The sequence below is a fragment of the Pseudoliparis swirei genome, chromosome 6, assembly GCF_029220125.1.
Source record: "Pseudoliparis swirei isolate HS2019 ecotype Mariana Trench chromosome 6, NWPU_hadal_v1, whole genome shotgun sequence".
Taxonomy (NCBI): Eukaryota; Metazoa; Chordata; class Actinopteri; order Perciformes; family Liparidae; genus Pseudoliparis; species Pseudoliparis swirei.
In genome coordinates, this window is record NC_079393.1 from 7791502 (window position 1) to 7817772 (window position 26271).

The following is a 26271-nucleotide window of genomic DNA, read 5'->3' on the forward strand; positions in this document are numbered from 1 at the left end:
TTCTATATAGGTCACTGTCTCTTTCCCAGTGAGAGAGACAGTGAGGAAGCTGATATCAAAGCAGCTTTTTAATCTTTTACATCATCGTTTTTCCAATGACAAGTCAAAATGGCCTATTGGCTGCACCAGTGATGATTGAGGTGTCTCATATTAGGGGTGGGGGGGTAATACTTCCACAAATATTTGGTTATCCTCATACAATACATTATCCTTAATTTTTCTCTAGTCGGAAATGTCAAAAGGGGCAAAGGATGCGAGGACAGCGCCTCCTGGAGGATGGAAGGGACCTCTTCTCGAAACATGAAGTCAACCTGTGGTCATCGGGAGTAACACCGTGGACAGTTCTTTAAGTGGTCTGTGCCTCAGGAAGGAACAATTGCTTGTTATTTTTTTTAGACTTTAGTGAAACACAGTTGAGTTGTGATGTGGGATCCAAGAACTCAACAGCGACATGGTCTCACTTTAAGTCTGCTACAAGTTGAGGAAACATGGAATACACACACCGTTGTACCAAGAGAGGCGTTTGTCTAATTGAAATATTCAAATCACTTTATTTCAAAAGTTTCATTGCATTCTCAATCAAGTTTACAAGTTGGCCTAAGATACAGATCGAGTCCATCCATACCCACGTGAGAGATGTATTCACATTGATTTATTTTTAACATTTTATTTTCCTCCTTTTGGTGCTCAATCCTTTTTCCTGACAACAGTGGCACATTCACCCCGCAACCCAAAAAGTGGTCGACAAACAATCTGGACTGGACTCTGTTAAATAAAGCCTATTATACACACGACAGGAGAATTGTTTGCACTCATTTGAAGGAACAACAAAAACAAACAAAAAAAGAGATTACGTTTATCTAAAGAGGATATAAATTAACTTAAAAGCCTCCTGTTGATAAAGAAGTTGTACTGTTGTATTTATAAAAGCTTCTATAGAAAAGACTTGGAATGTATAGGAAGGTATTGTACAAAATGGGACCTCCAGTGTCACCCCCATCCCCCCCCCCCCACCCCAGGGATGGACGTCCATCGAGACGCTGATGGACTCGGCTTTCTCGTGTTGGACTAACTTTTCCCCCCGGATTCCCTCATGTTCACAAGCTACGAGTCCGGATCCCTTCAAGGGTCTTCCTTCGTTCTGACATCAAGACACATCTCCATCTCCACGCTCTCCACATCCAGGGGAGCGTGTGCGTCTTCTTCCCGTGTGTTTTTTTTTTTTTGCGACACACTTCTCTGCGTGTTTTGCTACTTTCGCACATGACATCCTGACTCCGAACCTCATTTCTTGGAAAGGAATTTCATCTTGTTTCCTGAAGTGAAAAAAAAATGGGGGGAAACCAGACGTGAACAATAAATACACAAAGTGCTGTTTGAGTGAGACCGGAGCCTTTTACGCTCAATGTAACAATTCACTCTGAATTTTAACATTTTTAAACCGAGCGACTCTGAATTGTCATTTTCTATAATGGTACAACTGATTGATTGATTGAGTGAGTGATCGATTGACGGTTATTCTCACCGAGACCCTTGAGGAACTTGTTGACTCCTCGTTGCTCGCTCCCCGGCAGCGAGTCCAGATACTCTTGTGCTCTCACCTCAAACAAACCTGGAAAATAAAAGTCAAATATTTCAAGAAAAACCACGACATAAATCAAAACTTTTTAACATTGTTGGTATATGAGTGACATCCAACTGATGGAGCGGATGAGGTGAGGCTGACACGATACTGAAAAAGCAACATACATAACCTTTCATCTTCACTTATTTACTTCGAACACTAACATTAATATTGAGATCTTAAAACAGAATACATTAAGATATATATTTATAACTACATTATTTGAGGGAAGGATCCCTGACCTCAACTTTTGACTACCACAGAGTCCTCGTCATCACTTAAAGATTCGGTGAGTAGCACTGGATGTAAACATAACTTTTGTTTGTTGACATGAAAAGCTGTTTGGGAGAATTTTTTTTACTTAATTCACTGTATTATGAAACGTGGAACTTCGACAATCCCGTGAATAATAAACTGCTGATGAAGATCACGTGATGAAGTTTAAACCCAAAACAAGTGAATAAGTGGAGAATGAGTTGTAAACTATATCTGCTTGATAAAAAATGCTGCTCCGTTTGGTTAATTGACATTTCTTCTAGGCCACAGGTGTCAAACACAAGGCCCGTGGGCCGAATCCAGCCCGCCGCACCGCTTTATGTGGCCCCTGGCGGCTTTAAAGACACGTGATAACCTTTTCTTAAAGAAATTGAAGAAAAATATCCCGTGCTTTTATTTTGAAGATTAAATGGATTTATGTTGAAATATTAGACATTTTCTTATGTACAATAATTATCCATTAATACACTATTTAATAGGGCTGTCAATCGATTAAAAAACAACTAATTAATCCCACATTTTGAAATTCATTAATCGCGAGTAAAAGTTTTTCTTTTTCTTTTTAAAGACAAAACTTCACACAGAGCTGTGTTTTCAAAGAGGCTCCTACCTATGAAGTGCCAGCGAGGTATTTAATATCGTGGATGATAAATTGTTTCTTCAGTGAAACATCCAGATTAGAAAAAATATATATATATTTGAGACCCCATTGGTCCTGTCATCTTTAACATTGAACACAGCAGAACCAGTGGCCTTGGTAACTGACTGACATTCAAATATGTCATGTTCACCCTCTGGAGGCTGGGCTCATTTTATACATTTTACAAAAAAAATGTAAATTAACCTTTTAAAGGCGTTTGCATATGACACATACCCCCACGTGTTATACATCAAACATTCCAGAACAATCTCAGCTCTCTATATAATGAGGCGCATTGTCCTCGCGCCGTGTTCTCTGGCTTCTCTGACTGACAGGCTGCTAATTAGCCTCACCTTTGTGATTTACTGAGTGTTCATTGGTTGTTTTTTTCACAAAATGTTGACAGACAAACGGATTGACAAATCACGGTGAAAGGTTTCGTGTGACGAGTTCTTTCCGCGCCGCGTTATCCGACACGTCGCCTCTCCGTTTCTCTGTGAATCGGAGGAGCAGACGGGAGGAAGGAGGAGCAGGAGGAAACCCGACTGATTCATCCAGGAGTTTAAATTTATTTCTGCTATTTTCGCGGAGAAATAATTGTTTTAAAAACGGAAACAGTGTCAAACCGCACTGGGTGCAAAAACTTCAACGCACACCGGAAGTAAACAAAGTTGCGTTAATTGCATTAAAATATGTTAGTGCGTTAATCGCGGCCAAATTAATCGCATAGATTAACGCGTTAACGCTGACAGCCCTAGTATTTAACAATATGTTCGAGGAGTTTATAAAGTGTTTCCGGCACTTTAAGAGGGCGGCCATGATGCGGATTTGGCCCACGGTGAACACGAGTTTAACACCCCTGTTCTAGGCGTATGGAAACACTTTTTAATGACTAGTTGTCATATGCACATCGGTATGACTGTTCTAATCTGTACAGCAGCCCGACGGCAGCTGCTCGGGGCTCCGTACCTCGGAGGCCCTGCCTGCGCAGCTCCCTCTCCTGGATGAAGCTGGTGAACATCTGGGTCTCCATGAACACCTCCAGGAACCGCCTCAGGCTCTTGGACGTGACCGCTTTGCGAAAGGCTTCGCGCTGAAAGGACGCGGAGGGGGAGGAAGAAGAAGAAGACGAAGAGGGGCTGGGCGAGGTGGGCGAGGAGATGGACTCATCCTCTCGCTCCGCTCCACCCATGAAGAGGGAGTAGTGGCCCACCATCTCCACGAAGAAACGCACAAAGGCCTCCGAGACCACCGTGCTGAGGCAGCTGGAGTCTGGAAGGAAATAGAAAAGATGAAAAGATTTATACATCCAGGATCTGGAAAAAGAGTGATCAATAAAAATAAAGCAACCGTTATCTCTCCAGGGTGATTTTAATCAAACTTCTAACTCAGAATGTAGGAAGATAAACTTTCTGAAACTTCACAGATACGCTACTCACCATACACGTCTAACCTTTTGACATATTGCATACACTTTCCAGAAATGTGATGAAGATCAAAAGTCAAGCGGCCAAGCCGTAACATTAACACGTCATACATTAATAATAATAATAATAATCATTTATTTTATATAGCATTATTTTATAATGCGTCCTGTTGTATATGTTTTTAGATTAGATATTCCTTTATTAGTCCCACAGTGGGGAAATTTCAGGATCACATTAGAGCATTAATAGAAAAAAAAAAAAAACAATAACAATACTAAAATACTAAATATACAGAGGAAACAAAATATAGTGACCAAAGTGAATTTCCAGCAGGTTTTGATGCGTTTCAAAAATGTAAACATCATTTCAGATAAGTAAGTCCTCAAATTTGCCAGAAATTTGAAATATTTCATACCCATTGGATTTATTTGTGGTTCGAATGTATAAAATCAGCCTGATCCCAAGTCAGCGAAACACTAGTCGTGCACGATGGATACGACTCCTCCTCACTGCTGCATGAGAGCCGTGTTACACTAAACTCTATGGATTGACACACTGAGGTCCGATGTTGCATAATAGTGTGCTGCTATATTACTTTTGGGATGTGACATTTCAAACCACAACATAGCAGAACAAAAAAAACAAGATTCATAGGATGGATACATCCTGAAAAACTTTAATGTCGCTATCCTATTATATAATAATAAATTGGCCTATAAAACCCGGTCCACGAAGAATGCTTTCATGTCTCACAAGACTGTTTCCAAATTGCTTTACGAGTCATAGACGTAGATGTCTCAAATGTCCAACGGGTTTTCTATTGAAATCAGCTGACATGCAGCATCTGCTCAGGGATGAGTTATTATCATGATATCAGATTATATTAAAATCTGGAGGTTAAGTTTTGCAAATACTCTGAGCAGCCCAGAACTTCAAGAGCATTTGAATTTCATCTAATCCAGGGATCATACTTTGTGCAGTCCATTTCAACGGGGAGAATACTGTAGTAGGTATGTCGAGTCACCATTGGGCAGATCTCCTTTCTCACTGGCCAGCTCCTTCCTCTTGTCCAGCACGTGCTCGAGAGCTGCCTGCAGCTTGTGGGGAAGAATGGAGTCCTCATCATCCAGCTGTGGAGGAAGCGACACAGATGTAAACACAGGACACACACACTGCGGTGAATTAACGCGTCGTGTTCACGCAACATCTGGTAGAGTTGCCACATGTGGCTTTTATGGTTTCTACCTGTCGTAGGAAGCGACTGTTGCCGAGGTCGACCACCAGGACCTGAGGGAAGAGCAGAGGGGGAGAGTGATGTCATTCTCCTGGAGCCACTGTCAGCGCATGCCCAAAAAAACAAAGATGAACTCATCGCACCTCTTCTATGGGCAGCTCTTTGAGTCGAGGCAGAGAGCTGGAGAGGAGGCCCACGATGAAGGGGGTGGGGGTGCAGACGATATCCAGCATGGAGGGCGGGAGCACGGGGATGTAGGTGTGCTGCCAGGTGAAGGGGTAGAGGAGAGCCACGACGGCATGGCAACACTGAGACAACGTGCTGCAGGGGGAGAGAAAGGGAACATGTTCATTATCAAGTATTTTATTTACAGAAAACACACAATAAACCTTTTAACAACTGCATTTTACACTTTAAACTGAATATACACCTTCAGCAGATACTATATTAATAGACTGTAATGTTATATTATTACCTTCACATTCTGAGAATGCGGAAGGTTATGTTTTGATCGCTGTGTATTTATTTATTTGTATGCGTGTTATTCGCATAACTCAAAAAGTATTAAACCGAATCGCATGACATTTGGTGGGATGATTGGGTATTATCCAGGGAACATTTGATTCGATTTTGGGATCGATCGGGTCAAAGGTCAAGGTCATGAAAAGGTCAACATCTTCTTTTTACCAGAGCGCATTTCTATCCAATTGGCATGCAACTAATGCCAACATGTTCATAATTCAATGCCCAATCTTGTGATATGCGACGGTATGCGCTCTACCGAGTGCCCGTTCTAGTTAAACTTGTTTAGTTTTGAATTTGTAAAATATGAATGTCTGGAAATCTTTTTTGTATACAAGGTTTGAAAAATGTTTTTAAAAAAAGTTTAATATGTAATTTTTTTTGGGATTGCCACGCTTTTTCAGGTCAAGGTCATGAAAAGGTACCAAAAAAGTGCCTGCGGCGAAGGTATGCGCTCTACCGAGTGCCCGATCTAGTTAGAGTATGTAGGTCAACTTGTATCTGAAGCCATGAGAATGCAAAAAAAAAATAAAGAACATTGTGGGATACAAACAAAATATGCAGAACAGCTCCTACATAGATCTTGTGGTGAGACTGTTTTTAATGTCAAGGTTTCGTGTGTATTTATGATTATGTATTTATTTTAATGGTCTTAAGCCCCCGTTTTGTTCCACAACATACCTCTCTACCCGGAGTTATAGATTACATGTTCAGTGAATTCTGGACAGCGAGCACCAAACATGTTGTACTCCACATGCACCACAGAGTAGTGACCGCCGCCTACATTTCCCAGGAAGCAACGGTGAACTTCTTGACACATGCACAAGGTCAAGAGCGTGATAGTGAAGCAAAATAGGTCCTGGTCTTTGATTCAGACGTACTAGACGATACAAAGTTGTTTAATATCTCATTGTTATTCCCAGAAACGGACAAATAGACCACACACATGTTCCCAAAAGCAAAACATGGCCTCTAAAAGCTGGAGTTTTCAAACAATCTGAAATACTAGCCTCCACCACAAGATGGTGCTAACCAATAGGCCTCTCCTGTCCTACCGAAATCTTAATTTTGAACATAATGTTAAAAATGCATTCCTGTTACCCTGAGAGGAATGTGAAAAAAAAGCATCTCTAAGGGACACTGATGTAACACTTATAATAAAAGTATACAACAGCAGCAAACAGACTCCACCCCCGTGCACTTAATCTCTTCCAGGTGTGCATCTGCTCACAGTTAATTCATAAAAAATAAAAAATAAATATATATATATATATGATTGACGAGGCCAACTTTCCACAGGACAGAATGTGCAACGACTCGTGTTCTTCTTTTTGAGCTCCGGTGAGAAATGCTTCTCGTAATTTTGAACCGACAGCACGCGGGCGATAAGGGGAGGTTCCCCAGAATACTGAACCAAAATCAGGAAGCAGTCGCCGCTTCTGCTCGGCCCACATGTTGAAACCAGGTGTACCACAACAGTTAACGGTTCAAAGTGGACTGGGGGCGTGTGTGATGACGTCACCGCGCACACGTGTTGGCTCCGGAGTCGTCCTCCGAAGCCGAACTCCTTCTATCTGGCATCCGGGACATCTTTCCAGAGAAGAAGTGATTGTTCCCCCGGCGACTGTATAACACAACAGCATTCCTTCCTCTCTCACTCTCGTCAGGATCTCCTCGTCCTCGGCTACTCCGTCACATCCCTCAAACTCTTTACTCTTCGTCTATCCAGCATCCAAAACGCTTCCTTTGATAATCTAATCGCAAGCGGATTGATCAAAATACCGCCGCGAGGACCGGGTGCGTGACCTCGAGGTCGGGAAGGTCGACGCAGAGCTCCGATAACAACGGGAGGCCAACCTGAGTTTGTCGGCGGTGAAGATGACTCGGCGCTCCAGAAGTAGAGAGGCGAACACTCGGAGAAGGAGGCGGAGACTCAAGGAGGAAAAGAGACATTCGAAGTCCACATGTTCCAGACGAGAGTCCGAAGGCCTGCACAGCTCTATCACCTGCAGGAAACACAGATAGAGAGAGAGACGCATACATATAAGGACATTCATGGGATTATATCATCTTTAAAAGCATCCGTGATCTGCCTCCAAGAATGGGGGTGAAACACTTGGAATGCTGCGACAGCGCCCTCGTCTCACCTCTGTCCCAGAGCCCGGGAGGAAGTTCTTGACAGTGATGGTCCTTCCTGGAGCAGGGAAGGGAGCTTCCATTATGCCTCTCATAAAGGGCTGCACCAGAGCAGGGGAGATAGCCCTCCTCTTTTCCACTTCATCCAGGATCTGCAAAACACAGGGGGGTGGGGGGTGGGAGAGGGCACTGTAATTAGAATACCGGAAAGCCCGAATACTTCTATAAGTACTGAGGTGCTATCACAAATTAATGGGTCAGGGAACTCAATGTAACTGAGAATCCTTTGGGATACATACATGTAGTCAACATTACTGCCTTTTCATCATCACACACATATTCATTCTTGATCAAGATGCAGAGGAAAGAGTCAAAAGTTAATAACTCGCAAACAGCCTGAATCCATCACGCGTACACATACTGTACGCATCTGCTCAGCATTAAACTCGTATGTAGCCGATCAGATACAGATGGCACATATTCCGGATATTGTGAGTACTTCCGATGCAGAGACAGCTTTCAATCTATTTTCCATCGACCTTGAACAGCAGATATACAGTAGTTACCCTTCTTTTTGGACCTGTAACGCCCTGTTCTGTGTCTCCTCTGTCTCCTTGATTGGTTAATTCCCTTCACCTGCCCTCAGCCACTCTCGTCTCGTTAGTGTCTCATGCCGTACACCTGTGTTTCCCCCCCTATATATTGTGCCAGTCTTTTCCTCGTCTCCTATTGGATTGTTGTCTTTAGTGCTGTCTTCCTTGTGCTCTGTGTGCCTTGTTGCAGTACCTATATAAATAAATATATATATATAAATATATATATATATACAGTATATATATATAAATATATATATATATAAATATTAATAAATAAATATAAAGCCCAATACGGGAAACTTTTTCCTCTGTGATAACCACATCATCAGCAGTTCAAGTGTGTGTCTGTACTGGAGCCTTGAATACAAGTGGGCGTGGCTCTGTGGGCACTGAGGGTGGTACTGCCCTGCTGTCTAAATGGGATCGGGGGTGTGCGTGTGTGTGTGTGTGTGTGTGTGTGTGTGTGTGTGTGTGTGTGTGTGCATGCTCGGGTTCCCTTTATCCACCTTGGAGAAGAGATCGAAGCAGCCCAGGCGGCTGACGATGCAGTAGACCTCGGGGAGCCTCCGGCCTTTACCACTGGGCTGTGAACAAGCAGCAAGAAAACAGACAGCTTCAAAACAGAGTGTCACAAGACTGCTCACTCGAGTCCAACTACGGGATTAGACCGCTGAAGCAAAGCAAGCCTTTGTTTCGCTTCTTTGAAGACGCGTTTACTGAGAAATGTCTGAATCAATGTTTCCGACCAGATTCGAGGAAATTTGCAGAAATAAGATAATTGACAATTTGCAGACTGATAAAACTGAAAGAAAAGGGTAAAAGCGTAAAGGAAAAGTGCATTTAGGATGATCTATATCGAAATAAAAAGAAGCTACCGACGAGTTTCAAGAGCATACCAGTAATCGGCGACAGTAACCGAAGCGCCGGCTTCCGTCCTCACCGGTCAGGACAAACGAGAACGTCTCACTGGAGAGGAAAAACAGAGCAACAATCAAAAATAGTTCAGACATTCTGGAGAAAAATATTCAAAGTCAGAAAACTTGACTTTGTGTTTTGGCAAACAGGTCACGCTCACTCTGCAAATATCCACACAAATCCTCCTGAGCTCCACCTGACAGGTTCTCATAGACCGGAGGCGAGCGACCCTTCTGACAGGCCAGAGAGTGAGCAAGTTCAAAGCAGGCGGTGACCCCCCCCCCCCCCTGACCCCCCTCTCATCGAACGTTTGCCTCCAGGTAATAATTAGCGAGCCATCATCACTTCTCGGAACAATGCAGACATTGAGAGGCTGAGCTAGGAGGTATTTGGTAAAGCAGCCATTTAAAAAAAAAAACATCATACAAAGGGAGGTGATTGTGTGAAAACAAACCAGGTGTAAAAGGTGCTAAATCCACCCCAACCATGTAATCATTTGTCTCCATCGTCGAAGAAAGAACCCAAGGGGGGGGGGGGTCATCTCTTTCAGCTTCTTCTCTAATAATTGGCTATTAGCGAGGATAATAGATGAGCTATTAACACTCTGCCGGGAAACTCCTCCGTTTCAGTTTTGTTTCACTTTTTTTTTTTAAAGCGCCGTGTCCGCTGTCTGACCCGGACTGACCTGGGGAAGTTGTCGACGGGAGCCCAGTCTTTGGCGTCGGGGAAACAGAACTGAGGGATGACCTTCAGCTGGTCCTCAGCCTCCCGCATGAACTTAAAGCTTCTTTCAAGCTGGATGAAAAATATATATAAATATAAAAATAATTTCCAGTGTCTCATTTTAGTAAAAGAAAAAAAAGTGCTTCAGGAACATTTCTCTCCCGGTTTACCTTGAGGGGGAATTGCTGTGTGACTTCTGGCAGGTATGGGACTCCGGCCTTGGTTTTATGAAGCGCAACAACGATGAAATACTCAAAGAGTTTCCTCTCCTGCAAGTCCATCAGATCCCTCTCCAAAGTGCGGTACCGCCCCGTCTGCCTCAGCATGGACTGGACCGACACCAGGCGCTGGCTGTGAGCTGAGGGCAAGAGAAGCACACTTCTATGTCAACTGTGTCATGTATGCGTAAACATGCACAGAGGTCAGTGTGTACGGCAATCTGCAGTTACAACTGTGTGTATTTATGATGATAATAATATATGGGAACAATTAAAAGAAAGAAAACTGTGACCTGAATCCGTTATCGTGCACATTGTTTGTAAATGATGAAGTTACACGGGTACAAATCTACACGTATACTATCTATATGGACGGAGCTACTGCAAATGTACGTGTGCATTTTCTGTTCTCACCTTTTAATTTCTCCTCCGTGTCACTTTCCGACTCACTGTTCTCATCCGTCACTGAATAAAAGAGAAGAAAGAGTGTGAGCAGAATGCAAACGACTATCGCGGGAAACTCGAAGCACATGGATGTTGCTCTCGTTGCTTCCATTCACAACACACCACCCAGCCCTCTGAAACACGGGTCAGTCTCAAATGACCACAGCATGTAACTTTACCCATAAAAATAAGTGGATACATATGATTTCTCCTTTTATGGAGATAGACCTGTGAAGTCTTTCTGGTCAAACTGAGAGAGTAACAAAGGTGACCTCATGAAACATGTCTGCAGTGTGTGCATAGTACTGATGATACACTTAATCGTTATTTTAGAAATTTTCTATCACATTTTTTGTTCTGAGCAAATCAAAACGTGTTATTTTAACAACAAAACCGTATTAAACAGAAGTTTTCTAATAGCATTTGTTGTAGTCCTGCTTGGGTGCATCATTACCTTCGCATTGAAATGCAGAAGGTTATGTTTTGATCGCCGTGTATTTATTTATTTATTTGTATGCGTGTTATTCGCAGAACTCAAAAAGTATTGAACCGAATCGCATGAAATTTGGTGGGATGATTGGTTATTATCCGGGGACCATTTGATTAGATTTTGGGATCAATCGGGTCAAATGTCAAGGTCAAGGTCATGGAAAGGTCAACATCTTTTTTTTACCATAGCACGATACATTTTTGTCCAATTGGCATGCAACTAATGCCAACATTTTCATAATTCAATGCCCAATCTTGTGATATGCGAAGGTATGCGCTCTACCGAGTGCCCATTCTAGTTTAGGATTGTATTCATATATTATCTATTTAACTTGGGAGCAATACACTCTTGATATTTGCATGAGTTAGTGTGTGAGCGTGTGACAGCATGTCTTTCATGTTCTTTGCCCTCTAACAATTCTGAAAAGGTGAAGAGTGAACGCTCTTTCAATCTTAAGAAAGCTTTAAAAAGAATTCCTGGATACAATCCAGGATCAGCACCTGGATCTGTTTTCCCACCAGAGACTAATCACTTGTTTCTTGGCCCATCGTCTAACTTTCCATCAAATTTTGTTGAACTCTGTTAACAAGTGTTTTTCGAGACATCCTGCGAACAGGAAAAACACAAACCAAAACACAACCTCTTTTATAGAGGCATTTCAGAGCTCGACAGGATAGATATATATATTTTTTTTTAAAGTGCAAACTAAATCCACAGTTGACGTGAAGCCGATAAAAAGTTCTCACCTCTCCCCGAGCTGGACTCTGTGGACTGAGACACCCTCTTCATTCGTTTCTTCCCTCGTCGGGCCTCGAAGATGCCATTGATTATCAGCACCACCTGCAGGAGGTCAAAAGAAAAAAAGGAATGTCCATCTCTTAACCCTCCTGTTACCTTAGGGTCAATTTGACCCCATTCCATGTTTAACCCTCCTGTTACCTTTATATTTACTGACATATTTTACCCTTGGGGTCAATTTGACCCCAGCAATTAAAACCTCCAGAAAATTATTAGAATTAATATTGTTTTCCAAGTTTAAGTGTGAGGTACTTTATGTTTGTTTGTTGACTTCCTAAATAGCCCTTTAAATATATAAAAAAGTTGATATTTCTTATATGTTTGACACAGTGAAAAACAGCCTGGGGTCAAATTGACCCGAAAGAACACCGACATTAAACATTGAATGGGGTGAAATTGACCCTAAAGGTAACAGGAGGGTTAACTCCTTTGAACAAATACACCAAAATCTGCCCAGGCTCCTCACGAGATCCTTTCAATACACCTTCTGGGAGGCCTTCCTCCTGGACACACTTCAGACAGAGGAGCATGAGCTCTCAAGACTTCCCCTACCTTGGGGATTTTCCTCCTCCTGCGATTGTACGGGTCTCCCGAGAGGCAGGGGGTGTCGTCCGGGCTGCTGGGTGTGGAGGGGGGGCTGATTCGGTAGGGGGAGGAGATGCCAGTGTCCCTGCCGGGCTTACGCAGCTCCAGGAGCTTGAAGCTTCGCCGTTCTGAAGTCTGTCTGAAGAAGCCGGGCTTGCAGGAGAGCTGCGGGACGAGGAAAAAAACGGAAGGTCGTTTGAGTTCAACCTCTTCGGATCCTCGTTTCTCACAGCGACGTGTTGCCGATCGCGTACCTTCGTTGGCGTGTCGGGGACGGGAGACGAGGATGCAGGTGAAACACATTTGCTTCCGACGAAACTTCCCTCCAGCTCTATGTCTTCATAGGGGTTCTCCTTGGATGGAGGATCTTCAGAATAAATAAATAAACATTTACTTCTTTTTTTCCCCGAAAAAGAAGAAATCAGTGTCACCATGAATTCACAACAGCATCGCACATGCTTTTTCCAAAGAGGATATAAATTTGTTTTTTTCCCCTTTCTCCATATCAGTCACGTTTGTTTGCCAGGCAATTCCGACTCCAGATGTGCGTTTTACGCGGCTCATATATTTTAACTGTGATGAGATGCGTGCACTGCTCACGCTAAATGTGCCTGGAGACACCGGTACTCCCCTGCAGATAAGGAGAGAGAAAGTTGAATTTCCCCCCAAAATAAACTGTGTCTCTCTCTCTCTCTCTCCCTCTCTCTTTGTATCCATCTCTCTGAATCTCTCCACCAGATGTGACCTGAAGGAATCGGAGGATGAAGAGGGATGTTCAGTTCCCTCCCTCCGAGGAAACCAAAAGGATCGATGTACTTTTTTGTGTGTGTGTGTTTTTGTAAACATTTCTGACTGGCTAGAACGTCACGCTAATCCCCTCGCTGTGTGTGTGTGTGTGTGTGCTGTCAGCTGAGCACATCCCTCATCCCCAGGGCAGCTGTGGCTACTGATGTAGCTTACCACCACCGGGATGACTGTGTGTGTATGACTACTGGACTCTGTAAAGCGACTTCGGGTGCCTTGAGAAGCGCTATATAAAATAAATGATTATTATTATTATCAAGGCGTGGTGACAGTTGCTTTCCTCTCCATCTGAAACCCCGAACGGGCCTGTGGATTACGTGTTGATGAGAAGCTCGTTTCTGCCTGTGAAGGTTGGACTTAGACATCCGTCCGTCACTTGCTTTATCTCTGCCTCCCGGAGCTGCTTTTTTCTTCGAGAAGACAGCAATATTGCGTCACTGATGAGTTTTTTTTAAAGAACAATACCATTATATGGAAGGAGGAAACTATAAAGGAATCCCAAATCAGCTGCGACATCACTCAAATAGTGTTTGAGTTCATTTGACTACCGCAAGCAAGCAGCACTCATTACACACCGGGGCTCTGGGAGGAAAAACCAAAGACACATTGAAGCAATTGCCAGTAATGTGCCATGGCTCTATAAGCTCTGAGAGCCCCCCCCCCCCCCCCCCGCTGCACCGACAATCACAGTAGCCAACCTCAGCTACAGCGCGACCTCACACGGCGCCTAATATTGGGCTCCTTGAAATTAAACGGGCTCTAGGTGGGGTTGGCATAACCCTGCAGACAATAAAGGTGGGAGCGAAGGTCAAATTTCATAAAAAAAAAAGAGAAGCAGCGTTGGCTCTAAATTAAAAAGCGGGAGCAGAGTAAAGACAGCTTGGCCTCTTCGTCACCTCTGTCACTCAACTGCACGACGCACACCGAGATGAGAAATGAAACAAAAAAGGGTCATGCGGCGTACGAAGGGTGAAGGAAATCGTACAGCCGACCGACAGCGCGGTCTTTAATCATGTGTTTTTCCAGTTTTAGTGAATACAAAGTTATTATATAACACTTTAAAAAACCATGTCGGGAACTTCTTCCCGCGATGTATCGCTTACCTATGATATCCTCGTAGACATTCTCTTCCGATAAAGTGCGCGTTAGGCCCAGTCTGGACTGAGCGTACCAGTCCACCCTGCAGCTTTCTGTAGACGACTGGAGCAGATCCTCAAATTCATAAGACTTCCTGCTTGGACAGAGGATTGCCAAACTTTAGGAGAATTGCACGGCAAATAGAAAAGAAGAGGAAGGAAGGATTTTTGAGCGTTCCCGCTGATGCTTTTAGGAATGCTCGATATGCCGGGCGGCAAAAGCGATCTTACCGTTTTACGAGTTGCCACATCTGAATGACCACATCTGTGTTTCATCACTGCACAGGATTAAAGCCCAGCAGGACGAAGATCACACGAGCGTCTGTGGACGCACGAGTTCCCACATGCATGCACATAGAATTAAAGTTCCTCTTTATGGGGTGGAACAATGCAACGGAGCATTCTTTCTCAAGCTATCTCCTATTTAGTGTTATTTGGCTCTATTGGATAAAGTAAAACATCTTGTTTTATGTTGTTTTATGATGAAAGGTCTGTCAAGGGACGACAGATGCAAATTAGCTGACGCTACACTCTGCTACAGCACATCAAATGGTGACATTTATGTTTTAACTGTACATGGTCCCTTTTAAATAAAGATGATAATGATAATAATGATAATAATAATAATAATAATAATAAATAGAACGGGCACTCGGTAGAGCGCATACCTTCGCATATCACAAGATTGGGCATTGAATTCTAAACATTTTGGCATTAGTTGCATGCCAATTGGATACAAAATAAGATTTTGACCTTTTCATGACCTTGACCTTGACCTTTGACCCGATCGATCCCACAATCTAATCAAATGGTCCCCGGATAATACCCAATCATCCCACCAAATTTCATGCGATTCGGTTTAATACTTTTTGACTTATGCGAATAACACGCACGCACGCATACAAATACACGGCGATCAAAATATTACATTCCGCATTTTCAACGCGAAGGTAATAATAATAATAATAATAATAATAATAATAACAAAAATAATAATATATGATTTTTAAGAGTGTCCGACTTGTTTTATTTTGTCAGTATGTTTTTTATCTTTCCTTGGAACCGCGTATGAAAATTAGCCGTTGGCCTAAAACTTTGCAGCATATGACGTCAACCGCTGTGCATCGTCCCTGATATATAGACGAAGGTCAAGGAAAGTAAATGATCACGGAGTTAAATAAACACCTTTTTGGACCGAGGTTTAACAAATGACAAGACGTTGTAAGCTTTACAAAAGTGTGATTGATGGAGGAGCTGTTGAAGCTGTAGGTGTAACTTTAAACCTGCAACTCAGGGAAGTTGTTCACACCCACAAAAAATGCACACTAAGAGAAAGCGAGCCTGACCAAACAAAGGGCTTGACACAGCACACTTGAGCCCGGCGAGGCCTCCACATATGGTATGGAATGTAACAGATCCAAGCCAAGCTCCAAACAAGAATTCAGACCACTGAGAAAGCGAACAATAGATGTCCTCCAATACTGCAGAGTTCACATTCTTGTTTTCCTTCTCTCTTGTTTGTTTGACTGTAACCATCTGCGTTTGAAGACATGTTAATTGCTCTTGGTAGAATAAGTGATTCAGATTCCCGGAGTTTCCGCTTTACGAGTTCACACATGTTGACGTTTAGAAATGCGCAACAACTGATTTGCGATGGGCTTTGCGTCGCATCATGTTTACGGTCGATGCTTAAAAGCAAAAGGCCGTGAGTCACGGTCTCTCTCTCTCTCTTCCAGTCGAGTGGTGGAAAGAGGATTGAGTTCAGTCGATGTGTACATTCCTCAGATCCAACCAATGAGCTCATTCTTTGGGATATTTAGAAACGGGATGATGTCACCCGGTGGTTCTGATTTACAGCAGATGGGGGTGATGCTCACCTCAGTGTTTGGTGATGATGGTTGTGTGTGGGGGATGGGCAGAGGATACACTGAGCCATCACAGGTTAATTCTGATTCCACAAGCAACTTAAAACAATATATTTTTGGGGGGGGGGGATTTAGCTTTTAGGTGAAGACAAGAAAGCTTCAGTAAAGATCTTCAGGTCAAGGATCATTAACACCATTCATCGCTGCCCATATTTATAATTCTACCTTCTTTTTTTGATCTTACCTGTTACTACTGTCCTGGGGTTTGTCCGCCCAGGGTCTCCTGCAAACTCCAGGTGGGGGCACTTGGGTAAAGGTGGAGGAGGAATGGAGGGCAGAGGGGGCAAGTTCCTCCTCCCTTTCCCCGAGCCAGGCCCTGGAGCTGGGGTCGCGGGGGGAGTGTGATGCTGGAAGGTTCTCTGAGGTTTGGGTAGAGGGTTTATAGACGGAGCCCCTGGCTCACTGTACACGTTCTCTGGATCCCCCTCCCTCCTCCTCCGCGACCCGCCAGAACGAACGACGTCAAGAGTCCCAAAAATGGGCTCGTTGGCTTTCTTCTCCGTTTCCTCCAGCTCCTCCTTTGAAGGGGGGCAGAAGTAATTCCCTGGAAATGCCAGTGACGGTCTGTCAGGAACCTCCTTTGTTGCCTTCTCCAGTTTCTTAACATGAGTTAAAACACTTTTCTTGTCCTTTGGTTGTTCTGTTGGCTTCGAAGCCCGAAATCCTTTCTCGAGAATAACTTCCTTGTCCTTGTCTGTTAGGCACTCCGGCGATTTGGGCCTCGAATCCCCCAACTTCCCCACATTCTCCTTCCCCGAGTCCCGTCTGTCCCAGCTGACCAGCCTCTTGCTATCCGTCCATTGGACCTCCGAAGTTTTGAAATCCTTTTTCCTCACCGCCTCGACGTCCTTCTGCGTCGTGCCCAGCGGACATGTCCCCGTGGGAGTCGGCGGGGCCGTCTCTTTTTTACCCTCCCATTGTGAGATCTTATCGCGGATGCTGGCCGTCTTCGCGGCCGCCGGGCTCTTGTTGTTCGGCTTGCCGCACAGACCGTTCTCCGTGTTAGAAGTCGGCGGGTCGCTGGTGGAGTTGGCTCTCCTGTGAGCCAGCATGGTGTCAGGAGGACCCGGGCTGAGCTTGGTGGACACAGCGGGGTCCCTCCTGTCTCTGTCCCCCGGGGACCCGCACACCTCTTGGCGATGGGGCGCCGCAGACGACGGAGCCACTCCGACCTTCAAGCCACAGCACTGGAGCCTAGGAGAGAGCCACACACGGATAAGTCAACATACACACTTGACATTCTCGCTTAACCCTTGAAAGAGTTGCGAACAAACAGAAAGTGCCACATGTAGACCCAAAGCTGCCAAGTCAACTTCACACATGGAGACAAACACAACACAGCAGTAAATATATGGTATTGTTTCCATTTGTGTCAGAAATATATCATTAGAATTCAACTTAAAATATTGCAAATATCAAGCAAAAAACATGCCAATCCCCAAAAATAATTACATATTCAACTTTTTTTAAAATACATTTTTAAAACCAGAGCTTCAGCATGTGAAGATCTGAAAACCTCGTTTTCAAAAAAGATTTCTAGACATTCATATTTTACAAATCCAAAACGAAACAAGTTTAACTAGAACGGGCACTCGGTAGAGCGCATACCTTCGCATATCACAAGATTGGGCATTGAATTATGAACATTTTGGCATTAGTTGCATGCCAATTGGATAGAAATGCGCTATGGTAAAAAGAAGATATTGACCTTTTCATGACCTTGACCTTTGACCCGATCGATCCCAAAATCTAATCAAATGGTCCCCAGATAATAACCAATCATCCCACCAAATTTCATGCGATTCGGTTTAATACTTTTTGAGTTATGCGAGTAACACGCATACAAATAAATAAATAAATACACGGCGATCAAAACATAACTTTTCGCATTTTCAATGCGAATGGAATAATCACCTGCAATGATTATGTTTGACATAAATATGTCGAATTAGCAAGGAAATATATGATGCCGTCGTCTTAAAAGAAGATGTTCAAGCTTTCTTGAATTGCCCATTTTGCAGGAAAAAGCGCGCGAAAAAAAGCAAAACGTGGAAAGAGTTTTCTCTCGGTGGGGGGACGGTGATAACCACAACTGGAGCACACTTAATTCAAACCAGATAAACGGAGGGAGAAAGTGCATTGCAATTGTTGTCAACTATAATAATTATTTTCATAGAAATGTCAGTTGCTGCCTTCACATAGCTGAGAATCGTGCTCCCCGTAGCTTTTAAAATTGGCCGAGCGACGTGAGCACTTACAATTACGTCCAAATAGATCTTTGTTTCGTGAGGTAAACAAAGAATTCTTGTTAAAGGAGCTTAGACGTCTGTGTGGTGCCTCTGTTTGAGCAGTGAGTCACTCCGAGAAGATAACTGGGTCACGGCTGTTTGAACTCTGGGTTCCGGGGTCAAAGTTTACAAGCTACACACACACACACACACAGCTATTTCGGGAGAGAAGATAAAAGTACACACAGAAGAGGGTAGATGCCGAGATGTAGACGTGCATCTCTTCTCTTCTACTCTCAACCCTCAAATCTTTGCTTTGGCCTCCGGACCATTCATCATGTGATTGAATTTCCAACCGGCGGAGGAAACACGGCCTTGCTGGGTGACTTCTGATGACATCGCTGCATGTGAAAACCAACAGTCATGCAATCCAGGGAAAATCTCAAGGGGAAATTACTGTATCAAGTTTCCACAGAGAACCCTTGAAGAAAAGAAAGGAGAAGAAAAACGGCGATGTTGTAACTATGACCAGCGAGGAAACCAAATAATTACCTTTTAAATTAGTCTGGGGTTGTATTAGTTTGGTCCCTCTCTGCCTTTCTTTCTCCTTTTGTGTCCCTCAGTTGAAACACCAGTTTGTATAAAGCATGAAGCAACAGAGAGGGGACGACTAGGTCAGATAGAAGAGCCAAGTAAAAGGAGTAAAGGAGAAGGCAGGGAGGTGTAAGGGAGGTGTATTTCCACCATCTCTATGAGGTGTTATTGTGTTTGTGAAAAGAGAGAAAGAGAGTTTTGCTGAGGATGGGTGGGGCATGGAGATGAGGGTCATGGGGGGGGGGGGGGGGATGGCGAACGGCTACAAGGGCATCTCTAACCAGCTAAGCTCACACAGGATCAGCAGATGATGAGAGAAGGGGTTTGAATCGGCCAGGAGAAAATAAAAGAGAAACAAAACTAACCTCGTTACTTTTAACAATCGCCAAAGGGGAAAAAATACGGAGCTTTTTGAGGAATATAGCGTCAGTAACCGACGTTTAAACTTTCCATCGCAACCGCTGTGATTGGCACAAACCAAAATCCCTTCATTACAATCTAAATGGCATTTGTAAATATTGCAAAGATGACAGAAGGGACTATAGAAAAGGGGGCATAGAGGCATTAGACCGTGGCAGCGGGGGGGCAGTAACAGTATCTAGATGCCAGATGGCCAACTCTGCCCTGCTATTGTGAGACTGTTGACCCGAATGGAAAGGGGTGTCTCCAGCTAGCTTAGGCCCAAGCAGTCTGCGGTGGAGAATGGGTGGAGGCATAAGATGGCTGAGTAAAGGTGTAGAGCAGGGGTGTCAAACTCATGTTCACCGTGGGCCACATCACCATCATGGCCGGTTGTAACTCAAACATATAAATGTATAAAATACCAGAATATATTATTAAATAACTCTCTTTGCGTTTGACTATTGTTTATTTGAGTGTAGAAATATTGTACATGAGAACATTACTCTAATAGTATAACATAAATCCATTTAATTTGAAACAAAAACAAAAGCACAGGATATTTTTCTCACATTTCTTTAAGAAAAGGCGATCACGTGTCTTTCAAGCCGTCAGGGCCCACATACAATGATGTGGCGGGCCAGATTAGGCCGCGGGCCTTGTGTTTGACACCTGTGGTGTAGAGGCTCACAGCCTCCGTAACATCCTGCAGCACGTGAGGGATCTGTGAGTTTAATCCTCCTGTTACCTTAGGGTCAATTTGACCCCATTCAATGTTTAATGTCGGTGTTCTTTGGGGTCTGAGTAAAAGGTTATTAACTGTCTTGACAACTCTCACTTATTTTTTTATTTTGAAGAAGAATCAGCTTATATGACAATGACAGACAAAGCCACGCAAAGAGGTCGCTATAAGAGCCTTACTGAAGGAGACTTTGACAATAACAATAACAAACTAGGACGGGCACTCGGTAGAGCGCATACCTTCGCATATCACAAGATTGGGCATTGAATTATGAACATGTTGGCATTAGTTGCATGCCAATTGGATAAAAATTGACCGCGCTATGGTAAAAATAAGATTTTGACCTTTTCATGACCTTGTTCTTGACCTTTGACCCGATCAATCCCAAAATCGAATCAAATGGTCCCCGGATAATAACCAATCATCCCACCAAATTTCATGCGATTCGGTTTAATACTTTTTGACTTATGCGAATAACACGCACGCATACAAATACACGGCGATCAAAACATTACCTTCCGCATTTTCAATGCGAAGGTAAAAATCACTACATATTAGCTGAACTTTAAATCATAAAGTATTGTATTGTGTTTGCAGGTACCTACCCGTTGACTGATTGGTAGATACAGTTGTCAGAGTTCGTACAGAGCAGCAGGGCCCTCCCACCGGTCATGGTGCTAGCAGCTGGCATCCTGCACAGTCACACAAACACAGTCAGTTAGCACAATATATTTGGAGAATGGGGCGAGTGCATCGCGTAACAGTTTGTTAAAACACATGTGAAGGCAGAGCAGACCTACATGTCAGTTTATATGTCAGGAAGCTGCAAAGAAAAACACTCACAAATCAAACTGCTGTAAAGCATATATTTATACATTGAAAATATTTCGGCTTGTGTTTAAAAAAGAAAAAAGTTGACAAAATATATGGAGATGATGCAAAACAATGGGCGGACATACAGACTGATAAATGAGAGTTAGGTCATAAGAAGAGAGGGAACACATTCCAACTCTACTGAGGAGCTCAATCGTCTCTTTTATTGTGAAAAGCAAAACTCATTTTCTGACCCAAGCAGCAGGGAAGTAGATTTCAACAAACAACACACATTACAATCCATGATGGAAAACCAATGGAAAACCTATGGAATATGTAAAAACTCCACATTGTAATATAACTAAGCTTGAGAAGGGCACTGAGTTCAACTTCTTAAGGTTATCCTTCAATGTCTGGTCATGTCCAGAACATATTTCTGGAGTATTTTCAAGACGAGAAACCGCGCGCACATTTAGTTCTTGCACTTCGAGGCCTCCCCGCATACTCTCCTTACATTCTAGCAAATAGCTTCCTTAATGTGGCGTGTGGGTCTTCCAGCTCTTCGCATTTCTCTCCGCTCTTTATTACAGACAAGTCGTGCCAAGGCGAATGTGTGGGGGGGGGAGAAATTATTACTTGGCACATTCGTACAATGAAACCAGATCCACTCGGAGCCAAAGAAAGATCATCCGTACGCAACATCCAATTAGAGCCGCTGGTGCACGGCGCTCACGAGTCGGCCTGTAAGTGGCCGTGGAGGGGTTGGCATGACGCTAAAGGGCCTATAGCCTCTGTCTGGCACAGACGTGTGGTTAACATAGAAGGGGGGGGTGGCAGGTATTCACACAATTGCTCTTAAGTAAATTCACAGAGTCACTAATACATGCTTTGCCACCCGGCTGCATACTCAAACGAAAAGAAAAAAAACCTCATTTAAAAAAAACACCTACAGAGATCTACACGTGCTGCCGACATGTTCAATGTTCATACTCCAGACCAACTTATGGATGTGTGCGCACAGTGACTTCAACCAGATGTGCCGGGATACTTTAGGGTATCCGTAGGCTGTTAAACATTTCCTGTGCACAGCTTGGACCTAATCACCCCCCACGCCACCCCCCCCCCCCTTCGATCTGCTCCCAGTAAACCTGCATTACCTAACCGTGACATTTCTCTCCGTTGCCCCCCCATCCCCGCCTATGTGACCCTTGTTCAGCTGAATTCCACAAATCGTTGTTCCAACTGGCAGTCAGAAAAAGAGCCACAGTTTCGGCGGATTACGTTAAAAAAAAGGAGTCGAAGCCAAATAGCTGAACTCTTCCCTGAGTTAACAACATAATTGGCCCTCTGGGGTCCAGTGTTTTGGAATTACTCTTTTTTCTCTCTCTTCCAGAATGAAAGAACGACAGGACACGACGTAGAAAGTTGCGTCCTCGTCTGGTGAGAAGTAGACTAAAAATACGATGTGTCATTATTGTTTGCTTCCATTGGTGCTCTCAGCTCTACTCATGGCCGTCTATTGCTTTGCTTTTAGCACCCCCCCCCCCCCCCCCGCAGCCCAAGGCCTATTCCCCCCCCCCCCTCCAGAGAGAGGAGGAGGAGGCGGAGAGTTTGCATCAACCATCCACCGGCCTGTGGGCCCAAATTATTTTCAGCTGTGAGCCGAGCAGAGGTCACATGTTTGAGGGGAAACATCAACCGATATTTGTTCCCTTCCTCCCCCTCCTGAATTTTTTTCTTCTCCTTACTCAAAATCCAACGCAGAAATGAAGAACAGAAAGAATCCTGCGTGGAAAGGAGGGCGGGCGACGGGGGGACTGTAGACAAAAATGTACAGAGCCTTCTAGTTTTACCGTTTTATTTTTCTCCAGGTTGTGGATGGTGTTGTATATCACAGGGGGAGAGGAACGTCGGGAGAGAGGGAAGGGGGGGAGAGAGCGGTAGACAGGGGATGTCAAAACTAAAGAGGAAAGTGGATATTGCAAAGAATAATACAAAGTATACTGTTGCCCTGTGAAAACCGTGTCGGCTTTTAAGGCCGTCCCATTTCATTGTTAGGAGCCCTACGGCCGTTCAGTGCCCTAAAAGGTCATTTTGTATTTTCACACAATTCTGACTGAATTCAAACTTGACTCAAACATGCAAGAGAGTGCTGAACAAACATATAAGAAATATCAACTTTTTTATATATTTAAAGGGCTATTAAGGTAGTCAACAAACAAACATAACAAGAACAAGCAGTGTGTTCACGTCTCGTAAAAGCGGTACGTTTTGACGGCGTTGCCAGTTTTACAGCGTTCGGTCACTGAGGAAACTCTTTTTCGGGAGCAGCGAAAAAGGCTTTTGTCTCCGACAGCCATTGGCGACTATTGTTAACCCTGACCCCTCGGAGGAAGATGGCCACCATAACAATGCAGAGGCTGAGGGAAGCCATCTGCCGAGGCCAATAAACACATCGCCGGAAACTGCCCCTTTGGCCTCGGCCCTGTGGGGTGTGACCGGCCGTCGGACGCTGTGGTGCAGGAAGCGGTGCTGTTCGGCAGCCGGGTGGAGAAGATGGCAGTGGACAATGTGTTCGAATGGATCGAAGACGCATTATGTTTGATGTTAAAAGAGGCCTTCGGTCCTATTCCCAGAATCCCCTGCTGACTTGGTTTTATCTTATTTTCTTAATGACCTTCAGATAAAAACATTACGCCCATATATTCCATAAAGGGACAGCCCGCGGTTCTGGACTCGGATGAAAACGGATTGGTGCACCATCTTAATTGGCTTGAAGCTTTTATTCGATAGAGATAGTGTCAGTCGGGGTCAGAGGCAGGGCATCAGAGCCAGGCATCAGTTGCATAACAAAAACCCTGCCGGGGATTTCTATCATCGGATGGACACTGGGTATCTGGCCATGGACGGATTATTACAAACGTGTACTCAAACAGAGAGACAGACAGACAGACAGACACAGAGAGAGAGAGAGAGAGAGAGAGAGAGAGAGAGAGAGGGGGGGGGATGCTTGTCGTTTGTTTGGGCTTAATGGCTGAATCATAGTGTTATGCTAATGGTATAAATACAATCTCAATTTGCGACAAGCTCCACCTATTCTAAAATGTACAGTTATGGAAAGTCATCAAGGGGACGTATGATACTATACTACAATTTTTTATTTTTTATTCTTATTTGTATTTCATTCTGCGGTGCCATTTGGGATGAGATGATGATGATAAGTGTAACTGGAAGATATACACATCTAACAACCCCAGACAAAAAGCCTGGTCTCCATAGACCCCGCCACTACATTGACGCCACTCATCTGGCAACCCCGTGTAAACTAGACACCATCTGACCTCCGTCCGGTCATAGAGCTGAACATTAATTCCCGATTCACAAACGTTTGCTCAACGATGACTCAGCAGCACAAACACGCAGGCCTTTTCTCAGATGACGATTAGCCCGACTGGTTTCTGTTACACTGAACTCACACAAAGTTGGATTCATCGAGGGAATGAAAGAATCAGACCGGACTCATACAATGGCAATGTGATGATGACACACGCTCTCGCACACACACACACACACACACACACCATAATTTCCACACTGAGTTCCTCAAGCTGTGTCAGTTATGAGGCAGCTTGTCATCAGGACTGGTGACATGTGATTCCTTTAGTCATAAACTATAACAAATATCTCTCTTTACTGCAAGTGTGGACAATATCCACTCAGACGTGACGTTGTGAGTGTGTGTGTTCGGTGTGTATCTTTGTTGCGTCTCGGTGATGAACTGAGAACGCGTTTCTGGGTGCAGGTGGTGCCGTCTGTGTTCCGGAGCTTTATCGGGCCTTCGACTTGTCGTCAGCGAGCCGTTGGCTGGCTGCTGCCGTCGTGCTCTGGAGGCCTGCCTCTCTGCAACAGCTGCTTCTCATAAAGATTTCATCCTCCCCTCTATCCCTCCGTCCCTCCATCCCCTCCGTCCAGCCCTGCAAGAGAACATCTAACACCATGACATCACCGTCCTTTTTGCATGTTCTTCTTTAAACTTTTCTCTTCTTTTTTTTTCTCCGGCATTTTTTCGCGAAATACCTAAAAAAGGGCAACGTCGCTCACAGCCCACGCTGCGTTTCACACTTATCGGGGACATGAAGTCACGTGACACGCAGAGCGCAAGAAACAAAAGAGGCAGCCCCGAAGAAGGCAGCCTCGGCGTCTTGTGAGTGAGGTTTGATGTAAAATGAGGAGGTTTGTAAATTTACTTTATAAAAGGATAAAAAGGGATTAAAATAAGACGTATTTCTATTGTAGGAGTCCAATTATGGAACAACGTTAAAATGGATGTAGGAATGGTCAACTCGTTTTTGGTTTTCAAAAGGATTATTTATAAAACAATTTTTGAGGGTTATAAGGGTGATTGAAATGTATGTGAAGATGTATGTAAATATATATATTTATTATTTTTCTTTATTTTATATTAATTTTCTGATTTATTTGATTCGAATAATTTAGGATAGGAATATATAAGCATTTTTTGCTTCTACCTATCCCTTTTCAGTCTTTCTGTTTTGTATATTATATCGAATAATATTGTATTGTATTGCAATGATTGACTGAATAAAATACACAACAACAACACCGTACCTCAAAATGGGAATTACATAATGCAATGAACAAAAGACGATTCATCTTCTTCTTTTTCTTTCTGCACCCACATTGAGTAAAGGACCCTGTCCCCTACAGAAGCGTCTCATTATAGCATGTGCCAAAGCTTTGCCTGCAATCAATTTAACGCAGCGCTGCACATTTAGCTCTCTCTCTCTCTGGAAACTGTAAACGGCAAAACGTGGCTGCTTTTTTTTTCTCCCTCCCGGTCTTTCACCCTTTTTCATTTCCCTCTTTCATTCCCACTCAGTCCTGGAGTTGCGGAAACAAAAGTATGATGGAGGAGGAGTTCTTTTAAATCCTTATAGCCCCCTCGTCCTCTTTCAAGCTGAAATGTACCACGTCAGAGATT

General features: G+C 43.8%; 1 protein-coding gene across 1 annotated transcript in view; it reads right to left on the reverse strand.

Annotated features, from left to right (window-relative positions):
- Positions 1-531: 531 nt before the first annotated feature.
- Positions 532-26271, reverse strand: part of si:dkey-82f1.1 (DENN domain-containing protein 2A) — a 36891-nt gene continuing 11151 nt past the window's right edge. The window contains 20 exon segments of the mRNA XM_056417203.1: positions 532-1316; positions 1526-1612; positions 3510-3812; positions 4992-5097; positions 5213-5254; positions 5345-5522; positions 7581-7729; positions 7871-8011; positions 8962-9039; positions 9352-9421; positions 10056-10165; positions 10264-10451; positions 10726-10776; positions 11992-12085; positions 12596-12793; positions 12883-12995; positions 14536-14663; positions 16678-16735; positions 16738-17687; positions 21062-21148. Of these exon segments, the coding sequence (XP_056273178.1) occupies positions 1285-1316; positions 1526-1612; positions 3510-3812; positions 4992-5097; positions 5213-5254; positions 5345-5522; positions 7581-7729; positions 7871-8011; positions 8962-9039; positions 9352-9421; positions 10056-10165; positions 10264-10451; positions 10726-10776; positions 11992-12085; positions 12596-12793; positions 12883-12995; positions 14536-14663; positions 16678-16735; positions 16738-17687; positions 21062-21147 (3162 nt within the window). The 5' untranslated portion in view covers position 21148 and the 3' untranslated portion in view covers positions 532-1284.